General features: G+C 44.3%; 1 protein-coding gene across 1 annotated transcript in view; it reads right to left on the reverse strand.

Moving 5' to 3' along the window:
* DNAI1 (dynein axonemal intermediate chain 1) overlaps positions 1 to 12836 on the reverse strand; it is a 241688-nt gene that overhangs the window by 144544 nt on the left and 84308 nt on the right. Inside the window, exons 15-17 of the mRNA XM_073611715.1 lie at positions 8804 to 8893; positions 7275 to 7362; positions 2030 to 2109 (exon numbers count right to left, since the gene is read on the reverse strand). Of these exons, the coding sequence (XP_073467816.1) occupies positions 2030 to 2109; positions 7275 to 7362; positions 8804 to 8893 (258 nt within the window). The remainder of the gene's footprint in view (positions 1 to 2029; positions 2110 to 7274; positions 7363 to 8803; positions 8894 to 12836) is intronic.

Here is a 12836-nt window from a genome sequence, read left to right on the forward strand (position 1 = left end):
TCGGGGGACCTAGCTAGGTGGCAAATCCATCCTCCATCGTGGTTTGGCAGACTTCACTCAATAAAAATTAATATTCTTCCACGAATATTGTACTTACCAGTGGCATTAGTGAGATCTGACCTGATATCATTTCAAAAAAACATTCTTCAGTTTATTTGGGTAGACAAGAGGCCTAGGGTAAAGAAACACACTCTATTCACACCAAATGAGAAAGGAGGGCTAGGGCTACCTGATCTGCAGAAATATTTTTATGCGGCCCAACTGGCCCAACTAAATTCCACTCTCAACAACCCTCAGGCACTATGGATGACCATGGAATCTTATTCCTGTCATCCCAATCCAATCTCACATATCATGTGGCTACCAACAAAACAGAGGCCAACTATCTTATGCCCCTCTCTTTCCTTCTCGCTAGACATTTGGGACAGACTCGTCAGGACTCACAAATTTAAAATCACCTCACAACCCTCTAGCACCCCTCTTGAGAAACAGAGAGTTCACCCCGGGCCTCACCCCTCCCGCTTTTGAATGGTGGTCCAACAAGGGCTTTCTATGGAATGCAGATCTTTGTGACCTAAAAGGCATGCTATCCAAAAGATTGCCGATAGAAAAATACCAACTATCGAATTCTGAACTCTATATATTCACCCAAATACATTATTATATGCAAACTCTATAACGTAAGGGTGACCTTGTGACAATGACCCCCATGGAACACATGTGTCGACAATACGATAAACTTAGGGGTCACATATCTGCAATCTATACTATTCTAACATATGTCTCAGTAAAACTGTTCTACATGACACAATGGGAACATGATCTACAAGAAACTCTGGACCTCGAGGAATGGCACTCAATAGCAATGGCAGTCTCTAGATCAATTATCAACACCTCAATTAGTGAAGAGAATTATAAAGTTTAATTAAGGTGGTATATGGTACCGGCTAGACTGGCCACATTTGTGCCCGGCGCTACTCTGGAGTACTTTCGGGGCTGCGGCCAGGTGGGATCAGCATACCATATCTGGTATGCCCCAAGGTACAAAGGTTTTGGATTAGGGTCTACAACTTTGTGTACACTCTTACCCAGATCAACCTGACCAAATCCGCAAAACACGCACTCCTGGGTGGCAGGGTAGCAGAAGCTTCCAAAGCCCATAGACGGCTTCTAACGTTCATATTCACAGCAGCCAAAATTACGATAGCCAGGAACTGGAAGTCAGCAGCCCTACAATTTGACCAACTTAAACACAAACTGTCTTGGCTTATGCTAAACAAAAGATTAACAGCAATTGTGCAAGATAAAATGAATTTGTTTAATAAAGTAGGGGATCCTTGGATCAGGTATTTAACCAATGATCCCCGGACAATCACTAACCAAGACCTTTCCTGAGTGCCATAATTAGGAGCTTGGAGTCCTCTCTCCCCCCACCGCCCCCTCTCCCCCTGTCCTCCCCCCTAATCTTGCCGCCTAGTCCCACTGATTCCCTTTTCCTTTCCTCTTTCCACTCTGTCCTTTTCTCTTCTCTGAGACCCTGGTATAGAGGGGTCTGAGCTCCATGATATGGGGGACGACCTCTCCGAAGTTAGTTGGGAGGCAGGTGTCTCCTGAAGTGGAGGACGCACTCTGAGCCCTATCGTGAGAAATTGATGTAGGGATACAGAGTATGGTCTAATGAGTAAGGTGGAGGATCCACTGTATAGTCTGCTATAAATCAACACAGACAACGTAGATAAGGCAACGCTGATAATAGAGCCATTGATAAATGGCCTTGAGATAGTAAGAGGTTAATTGGCCATGCCTATATGTTAGACGGACTATAACAACTGTACACTGTATTGCAATAATACCAAGGTCTTTAATCTGTACTGTCAAAAAAGTTAAGAAAAATTATTGAAATAAAAAAAGAAAAGTATTTACAAAAATGTGAGGGGTGTACTATATATATATATATATATAAACACTCGCATACTGTATGTTTTAGCTTTACAACCTAGTGACACCTCCATCTAACTCTGCTTCTTACCTTATGGACCTTTCCTTCCTCTGTCCCGACCAGGAAGAGATAATCGATCTGTTTGTGGAAATCAAAGGACGTTCCGCAGCCTGCCAGACAGGAAATTATACACAGCTCGGTGAGATGTAAAAAATATCATTTTATACAGGAATGTGTACATTGATCTGTCGCCATCTCCTCTCCCCTCACATCCAGGTCATATCTGACTTCTCACTGCTCCCATACAGCCGGTCTCTATGATGCAGCTTACTGATAACTCACAGGGTGAAGTTACAAAGACAGAGTACCTACAACTCCCAGCAAGGGAGACAAATATTGTGGGAACTACACTGTATTTTGAATAATTAATTTATGAATTTATTAATTTATTTAATTAATCTGACAATAGGTGTCACTTAAATAAAGATTTAGGAAAAATGCACTTGTTAAACAAGTTTGATGAACCGCGCTCCCTATGGGTTAATACCTTAATTTAAAGTGCATACAGTGCAAAATAAAAATGTACAACCACCGGATTCACTCCAATGGAAAGTTGATCAAACACTAAATGACACAAGTGTACATAAACTGTAATCAATTATATAAATTCCATCAACTTGATAAGACTCACAAAACAATAATGTCCAAATAACCAAGATAATGAAAATAGTTTAAGTCCAAAGAAGCTCATCAGACATTTTCCAGTGAGAAGGTGACATCATTTTGTCAGCACATCTGACGAAACGCGTTGGATGTGGTCGAGCGTGATACGTCACTTCCTCCCACAGTGGAACGCAGGTGGAGCGCAAACGGCATCCCCGCGTCCATTTGTATACTTTTGTTCTTTGCCGGATGGTTTTAAGAGCCACTTTTTATTAAATAAACCTTTTTATGATATATTTCACCATGGGAGATTGTTCCTTGTTTCATGTCTGACCCGGATACGTGTGGCCATTTCTCCTTGAATGATCGATCAGAGGTAACACCGGGCTTTCTGAGACGGATGTCCAGAAATATCTAATTTTCCAAAGCTGTTATGATCTCTGTAATAGGGATCTTCTCCATCTGGTGAGTAGGCTGAGTTCTTGGTGTTGGTGGAAGATTCCTACAGTCACCCATTCATTGGATTAATGAAGTCACCTTCTCACTGGAAAATGTCTGATGAGCTTCTTTGGACTTAAACTATTTTCTTTATCTTGGTTATTTGGACATTATTGTTTTGTGATTCTTATCAAGTTGATGGAATTTATATGTTTGATTACAGTTTATATACACTTGTGTTTATCATTTAGTGTTTGATCAACTTTCCATTGGAGTGAGTCCGGTGGTTGTACATTTTTATTTTGCACTCTATGCACTTTCAATTAAGGTATTAACCCATAGGGAGCGCAGTTCATCACACACATATTTCCACTGACTAGTTTTTCACAACTTTAGAAAGGGTAGCTCCGTTAGATTACATTTTTATTACACATTTTTTTACATTTCTTTATCCAACTGCGCAGGTAGGTAACAATACTAATTGTTCACCTACTAAACACTTGTTAAAGTTTATCTAAACCCAAGAACAAACATATGATATATTGAGGTTACCAGTCCAGAGATGTGGGGGCTGCAGAGAATTTGAAGTAGAAGTGCCCCCCCCCCCCCACACGTAGATGAGCAGTTGGAGGGGAAAGGGCAGAGGTGGCCTATGTAGGCAAGCAGTTAGAGAAGAAGGGGTGGAGGTGAACCAGAGAGGTTAGCAGTGGGAGAGGAAGGTGTACAGGTGCCTCAGATAGGTAAACAGTGAGAAAGGAAGGTGTAGAGGGGCACCAGGTAGGTAAGCATGAAAGGAATGGGGATTGATAGAAGTGCCCCAGGGGGGTGAGCATTGGGAGAGGAATGGGTATGGATAGAGGTGTCCCAGGGAGATGAACAGGAAGGGAATAAGTATGGATAGAGGTTCCCCAGGGAGGTGAGCATTGGGAGAGGATTGGGTATGGATAGAGGTGTCCCAGGGAGATGAGCAGGAAGGGAATAAGTATGGATAGAGGTTCCCCAGGGGGGTGAGCATTGGGAGAGGATTGGGTATGGATAGAGGTGTCCCAGGGAGATGAGCAGGAAGGGAATAAGTATGGATAGAGGTTCCCCAGGGAGGTGAGCATTGGGAGAGGATTGGGTATGGATAGAGATGCCCAAGGAAGGTGAGCATTAGGAGAGCAATGGGTATGGATAGAGATGCCCAAGGGAGGTGAGCATTGGGAAAAGCAATGGGTATGGATAAAGGTGCCCCAGGGAGATTAGCAGGGAAGACATGGGTATGGATAGAGGTGCCTCAGGGAGGTGAGCATTGGGAGAAGTACGGGTATGGATAGAGGTGCCTCAGGGAGGTGAGCATGAAAGGAAAGGGTATGGATAGAGGTGCCTCAGGGAGGTGAGCATTGGGAGAGGTATAAGTACGGATAGAGGTGCCCCAGGGAGGTGAGCCGTGGGAAAGGAATGGGTATGGATAGAGGTGCCCCAGGGAGGTGAGCATTAAGAAATGAATGTGTAAGGATAGAGGTGCCCAAGGGAGGTGAGTATTGGGAGATGAATGGGTATAGATAGAGATGCCCCAGGGAGGTGAGAATTGGGAAAGGAATGGGTATAGACAGAGGTGCCCCAGGGAGGTGAGAATTGGGAAAGGAATGGGTATAGATAGAGCTGTCTCAGGGAGGTGAGCATTGGGAGAGGTAGGTGTAGAGGTGCAGAGGGAGGTGAGCATTGGGAGAGGTAGGTGTAGAGGTGCCGAGGGAGGTGAGCATTGGGAGAGGTAGGTGTAGAGGTGCCTCAGGAAGGTGAGCAGTGGGGGAGGAAGGAGCAGAGGTTCAACATGGAACTGAGCAGTTAGAGAAGAAGGGGTAGAGATGAACCAGAAAGGTAAGCACTTGGAGGAGATGTAGATGTGACCCAAGAAGGTGAACAGTGGAAACGAAGGGGTTTGAGGTTACCCATGGAGGTGTGCATTGGGAGGAGTAGTAGAGGTGCTCCGGGAGGTAAGCAGGGGGGAAGGAGAGCATAGAGGTGCTCTAGGAATTTAAGCAGTGGGAGGATTAAAATGGGAGCAAGGTGTCTCAGGGAGGTAAGCAGTGGGAGAAGAAGGGATAGAGGTGGCCCAGGGAAGTTAAGAGTGGGAGAGGAAAGGCTTGTGGTGCCAGAATAAGAGGAAGGGGTAGAGAAGCAGTAGGGTGGAGGGGGTAGTCTTGCCCCAGGGAAGGTGCAGTGGGAGAAGAAGGGGTAGAGGTGTCCCAGGAAGTTGAGTAGTCAGAGGAAAGTGTAGAGATACCCAAGGGAGGTGAGCAGAGGATATGGAGGGAGCAGAGGATATGGAGGGAGCAGAGGATATGGAGGGAGCAGAGGATATGGAGGGAGCAGAGGTGCAGCAACTAAAATCAAAGAAATGGACAACCTGTATACGATATAATAAATTGTAATACGTAGTTAAATTATCAAAATGCAGTCCACGGGGCCAAGCTAAGGCCAGCTACGTCTCCTTTTCCTCCCGTGTTCTATGACAGAGTGTGATTGCTCAGCAGTGGCAGACAAGGACCCCGGGCATGACAGAGGATAGCTAAGCACTGATGTGTAATTGGAGGATGGAAGTAGCAGTTAATTAGTAAATTGCTGATAATTGGAGCAGTTAGCAGCCTGTGACAGCAGATAATGCTGCAGACAATCTGACCCTCCAAGAGCTCATCAACGCACTATAATCCACCCAAACTGTATGAAATCGATACACTACAGCCAAAAAGAGCCAAATATACATTACAGGTGTGTACTACACAACCCTTCATAGCTGTATATCACAGGTGTGTACTACACAACCCCTCATAGCTGTATATCACAGGGGTGTACTACAATGACTTCCAGGTTGATTTGATCTCGCTAACGATGAAAAAAAAAAAAAAAAAACATTCCTAAGACAAAACATTTCAAAATTAACAAGACATTCCAAGGATCTGTAGTACAATAACCTCTTTTTGCAAAGTCATTTACATATCGTTACATACACTATATTACCAAAAGTACTGGGACGCTTGCCTTTACACGCACATGAACTTTAATGACATCCCAGTCTCAGTCTGTAGGGTTCAATATTGAGTTGGTCCACCCTTTGCAGCTATAACAGCTTCAACTCTTCTGGGAAGGCTGTCCACAAGGTTTAGGAGTGTGTCTATGGGAATGTTTGACCATTCTTCCAGAAGCACATTTGTGAGGACAGGCACTGATGTTGGATGAGAAGGCCTGGCTCACAGTCTCTACTCGAATTCATCCCAAAGGTGTTCTATCGGGTTAAGGTCAGGACTCTGTGCAGGTCGGTCAAGTTCCTCCACCCCAAACTCGCTCATCTATGTCTTTATGGACCTTGCTTTGTGCACTGGTGCGCAGTCATTTTGGAACAGGAAGGGGCCATCCCCAAACTGTTCCCACAAAGTTGGGAGCATGAAATTGTCCAAAATGCCTTGGAATGCTGACGCCTTAAGAGTTCCCTTCACTGGAACTAAGGGGCCAAACCCAACCCCTGAAAAACAACCCCACACCATAATCCCCCCTCCACCAAATGATTTGGACCAGTGCACAAAGCAAGGTCCATAGAAACATGGATGAGCGAGTTTGGTGGTGGGGGAACTTGACTGGCCTGCACAGAGTCCTGACCCCAACCCCATAGAACACCTTTGGGATGAATTAGAGCGGAGACTGTGAGCCAGACCTTCTCGTCCAACATCAGTGCCTGACCTCACAAATGTGCTTCTGGAAGAATGGTCAAACATTCCCATAGACACACTCCTAAACCTTGTGGACAGTCTTCCCAGAAGAGTTGAAGCCGTTATAGCTGCAAAGGGTGGACCAACTCAATATTGAACCCTACGGACTAAGACTGGGATGTCATTAAAGTTCATGTGTGTGTAAAGGCAGGCGTCCCAATACTTTTGATAAAATAGTGTAGTTAGTCTGATTGAAAAAAGACACAAGTCAATCTAGTTCAACCAACAAACAAGAAAACCTGTTAATATGTACAATATACAAAGTGTCTAACATTTATTATATAAGCACCTAATAATGTGATTAGCAATTACATTATAATTATTTATTTTATCTCAGCAGCAAGAAATGATAACTAGTTCTATATAATCAGTAACTATCAGCGTAGTGGTCCAGCGTCCAGCTGGCCATCAGTGAAGAACAGACAAGCTGTAAATGACAACAGAAGTTTCCCAGTCATGGTAATTATTCCAGAATTGAGACCTCTTACCATTCATCTGCAGCTGGAGGCCCTCCACCCCATTCTCCACGGACTCCTCCACCGACAGCCGGATGACGTCTGTGTGAACCAACTCATTCTGCAGGCACAGGACATACTGGTTACTCTCTCACTATATTGACCTCTATATCCCTGGCAGAGATTATAGACTGCTGACCGTAGAACAACCCCGTATGCTTTCACCAAATGTGTCTATAGTATGTTCTAGACCAGGGGTCACCAAACTTCCTATACAAAGGGCCAGTTAACTGTCCTTAAGGCTTTAGAGGGGCCAATCTGTGGGCAGTGTGTTTAGAAAATGCCCTGGTAACATTAAGAGTAAACAGTGCCCCATCATTGGTTTTAATGGGAGGAATAGTGCCCCATCAGTGGTTTTAGTGGGAGGAATAGTGCCCCATCATTGGTGTCAGTAGGAGAAATAGTGCCCCATCATTGGTGTCAGTGGAAGGAGTGGTGCCCCATCATTGGTGTCTGTGGGGGGAATGGTGATCCATTATTTGTGTCAGTGGGAGGAATAGTGCTCCATCATTGGTGTCAGTGGGAGGAATAGTGCCCCATCATTGGTGTCAGTGGGAGGAATAGTGCCCCATCATTGGTGTCAGTGGAAGGAATGGTGACCCATCATTGGTGTCAGTGGGAGGAATAGTGCCCCATCATTGGTGTCAGTGGAAGGAGTAGTGCCCCATCATTGGTGTCTGTGGGGGGGAATGGTGCTCCATTATTTGTGTCAGTGGTAGGAATAGTGCCCCATCATTGGCGTCTGTGGAGGGAATAGTGCCCCCTCATTGGTATCAGTGGAAGGAATGGTGACCCATCATTGGTATCAGTGGGAGGAATAGTGCCCCATCATTGGTGTCAGTGGAAGGAGTAGTGCCCCATCATTGGTGTCTGTGGGGGGGAATGGTGCTCCATTATTTGTGTCAGTGGTAGGAATAGTGCCCCATCATTGGCGTCTGTGGAGGGAATAGTGCCCCCTCATTGGTATCAGTGGGAGGAATGGTGACCCATCATTGGTATCAGTGGGAGGAATGGTGACCCATCATTGGTATCAGTGGGAGGAATGGTGACCCATCATTGGTATCAGTGGGAGGAATGGTGACCCATCATTGGTGTCAGTGCATGGCATTGTGGCCCAAGAGCAAGCAAAGGGCCCCATCTGACCTGCAGGCCAGTTTGGAGACCACTGTTTTAGATTAATGAAATGCGATTTGTAGCAGATATCTTTCACATACATACAACTAGTACAGAGTATGGGACCACTCTGGTTACCCTTCCCTGTACCATAAACCTGAACTCCGGGCAGATATAAAACATACTGATTAAGCTACAGTAGCTCTAGTATTAACCCCATGAACCAAGGCTGTATGCCAAGTGTGCATGGGGCCTGATCAGTAAGTCCAGTTTTGTTTGACTTATTACAATGTATCCTTCTTTTTACGAGGTATCTTTTTGATTACAATGTGTCTTTCTTATTCCAATGCATCCTTCTTAATACAATGTATCTTGCATTCATCACATACCTTTATCAAGGTCCAGGACACGACCCGTCCATCAGAAGAGACAGAGAAGAAATTCAGATTCTTGTCCAGATCATCTTTCTGCCATTTCACCTGAAAAGGACAATGAAGGGGTGAGATGTAGGAATGTGGAGGAGTGCGGAGAAGAGATGTTTAGTGTGGAGGAGTGTGGAGAAGAGATGTACAGTTGCAATAAAAAGTATGTGAACCCTTTTGGAATGATATGGATTTCTGCACAAATTGGTCATAAAATGTGATCTGATCTTCATCTAAGTCACAACAATAGACAATCACAGTCTGCTTAAACTAATAACACACAAAGAATTAAATGTTACCATGTTTCTATTGAACACACCATGTAAACATTCACAGTGCGGGTGGAAAAAGTATGTGAACCCTTGGATTTAATAACTGGTTGAACCTCCTTTGGCAGCAATAACTTCAACCAAACGTTTCCTGTAGTTGCAGATCAGACGTGCACAACGGTCAGGAGTCATTCTTGACCATTCCTCTTTACAGAACTGTTTCAGTTCAGCAATATTCTTGGGATGTCTGGTGTGAATTGCTTTGTTGAGGTCATGCCACAGCATCTCAATTGGGTTGAGGTCAGGACTCTGACTGGGCCACTCCAGAATGCGTATTTTCTTCTGTTTAAGCCATTCTGTTGTTGATTTACTTCTATGCTTTGGGTCGTTGTCCTTTTGCAACACCCATCTTCTGTTGAGCTTCAGCTGGTGGACAGATGGCCTTAAGTTCTCCTGATAAACTTGGGAATTCATTTTTCCTTCGATGATAGCAATCCGTTCAGGCCCTGACGCAGCAAAGCAGCACCAAACCATGATGCCCCCACCACCATACTTCACAGTTGGGATGAGGTTTTGATGTTGGTGTGCTGTGCCTCTTTTTCTCCACACATCGTGTTGTGTGCTTCTTCCAAACAACTCAACTTTGGTTTCATCTGTCCACAGAATATTTTGCCAGTACTGCTGTGGAACATCCAGGTGCTCTTGTGCAAACTGTAAACGTGCAGCAATGTTTTTTTTTTTGGACAGCAGTGGCTTCCTCTGTGGTATCCTCCCATGAAATCCATTCTTGTTTAGTGTTTTATGTATCGTAGATTCCCTAACAGGGATGTTAGCATATGCCAGAGACTTTTGTAAGTCTTTAGCTCACACTCTAGGATTCTTCTTCACCTCACTGAGCAGTCTGCGCTGTGCTCTTGCAGTCATCTTTACAGGACGCCCACTCCTAGGGAGAGTAGCAGAAGTGCTGAACTTTCTCCATTTATAGACAATTTGTCTTACCCTGGACTAATGAACAGCAAGGCTTTTGGAAATACTTTTATAACCCTTTCCAGCTTTATGCAAGTCAACAATTCTTAATCGTAGGTCTTCTGAGAGCTCTTTTGTGTGAGGCATCATTCACATCAGGCAATGCTTCTTGTGAAAAGCAAACCCAGAACTGGTGTGTATTTTTTATAGGGCAGGGCAGCTGTAACCAACACCTCCAATCTCATCTCATTGATTGGACTCCAGTTGGCTGACACCTCACTCCAATTAGCTCTTGGAGATCTCATTAGTCTAGGGGTTCACATACTTTTTCTACCTGTACTGTGAATGTTTACATGGTGTGTTCAATAAAAACATGGTAACATTTAATTCTTTGTGTGTTATTAGTTTAAGCAGACTGTGATTGTCTATTGTTGTGACTTAGATGAAGATCAGATTACATTTTATGATCAAATTGTGCAGAAATCCATATCATTCCAAAGGGTTCACATACTTTTTATTGCAACTTTATAGTGTGGAGGAGTGCCGAGAAGAGATGTAGAGTGTGGAGAAGAGATGTAGAGTGTGGAGAAGAGATATATAGTGTGGAGGAGTGCGGAGAAGAGATGTATAGTGTGGAGGAGTGCGGAGAAGAGATGTATAGTGTGGAGGAGTGTGGAGAAGAGATGTATAGTGTGGAGGAGTGCGGAGAAGAGATGTATAGTGTGGAGGAGTGCGGAGAAGAGATGTATAGTGTGGAGGAGTGCGGAGAAGAGATGTATAGTGTGGAGGAGTGTGGAGAAGAGATGTATAGTGTGGAGGAGTGTGGAGAAGAGATGTATAGTGTGGAGGAGTGCGGAGTCTGGGCTAACCAGTCAAGAAATCCAAGCATTGAACAACCTTATTGCCTTATTAGAAGAGAATGAGTCTGAGAACCCTTCGGTTTCCACCGATGTTGGGGACCCCGTTATGGCCATGGAAGATACACCCACCTGGCAAACCAGTGTACTTATTCCTGATCCTTCACTCAAAAAGAAGTCCACTGTCTACCCCTCGCCGAGTTCAAACCATAACGCATCAGTTTTTCTGAAACTGGTATCAGCTGACATCAGTAAGATGAAGAACTTTTCCAACTTTCATGTGAATCTCAGTCGATTTGAGCGAACTGCATTGGAGGCACTGTCCCGTAACCACGACATTGTCATAAAACCCTCTGACAAGGGTGGCAATATCGTGGTTATGGACAGTATTCAATACACAGAGATGTGTATGGCCATACTTCACAACTTGGAGTGGTACCGACCCATCTCTAAGTCACTATTGGACAAGTTCACTCAAGATTTTTATTCATTGGTTGACACTGCATTTCACCACAATGTCATATCAAGACAACTATGGGATTTGTCAGAACCAGCCACCCAAGGGAGGCGACCTTTTATGTGCTACCCAAGTTGCATAAACAAAAAAAGAAACCACCAGGCAGACCCGTCATTTCGGGGTACGGTAGCTTAACTGAGAATCTTAGTCGTGTGGTGGACAACCACCTTAAACCCCTAGTCATTTGTTTATCATCATATGTACGTGAAACCATCCACTTTTTGCAGATCATCCAGGACCTGCACATCGAGGATGGCACTCAACTGGTTGCTATCAATGTGGAATCCCTTTATTGTAATATCCCTCACGCCAAGGGCCTAGCGGCCATACGGCATATTTTATCACAGTATAGCGAATGTGAACCCAACTACACTGAATTCATTTTGACCTCTCTTGAATTCATACTTCACCATAAAGTTTTTTACTTTGATGGTTCCTACCACCTCCAGGTACAGGGCGTTGCGATGGGGACATGTTGTGCCCCATCGTACGCCAATCTGTACCTGGGGGAGAGGGAACATTCACTGCTTGTTCATGAATCATTGTCTATGTACATGTGCCATGTACTAACGTGGCAACGATACATAGATGGCATATTCCTTATCTGGGATGGATCGATTATTCTATTACATCAATTTCTGGATTCAATCAATAGGAACGAGTTCAATCTAAAATTTACGATGACCCATAGTCCAACTGAAATCACGTTCCTAGCTGTGCTTATAAAGAAACAACCTAATGGGAGCCTGTCTAGTGAACTATACCGAAAGCCGACAGCAGGGAACTCTCTGCTCCACGCGACAAGCTTCCACCCCAAGCCCCTCCTTGCCTCAATACCTTACAGTCAATATTTAAGGGCTCGTCGTAACTGCTCCGATAATGCTGGATTTAAAATCGAGGCTAATATCTTGAGAAAAAGACTCCTCGAGAGAGGATACTCAAGTACATGCCTTATAAACGAGCCATTAACAAATCGTTGTGATTTGCTAAACACACAAAAACAACACTCCAACAATGAGATAACAAGAATCATTACAGCATACTCACTACAACATAAGCAAGTTAAACATATTTTAAATAAATATTGGCATCTACTAACCATGGATCAAACTTTGGCCCCCTTTGTCCCCAGCTCTCCAGCTATCACCTTCAGGAGAGCCCCCTCTATAGGTGACAAACTGGTTAGCAGTGAGTAAAGACCCTATAGAGGTGATGTATGTAAAACTTTGGGGACCTTTACATGCGGGGGGTGTCAATACTGCCAGTATATGGATAGACGCAATGACATTATCTTACCAAATGGCCAACACTTCTCCCAAACATTATGTGAACTGTAAGATCCCTGGAATAGTATATTTGTTGACATGCGAATGTGGGTGTTACTATGTTGG

Source organism: Aquarana catesbeiana, linkage group LG01 (assembly GCF_042186555.1).
Source record: "Aquarana catesbeiana isolate 2022-GZ linkage group LG01, ASM4218655v1, whole genome shotgun sequence".
NCBI lineage: Eukaryota > Metazoa > Chordata > Amphibia > Anura > Ranidae > Aquarana > Aquarana catesbeiana.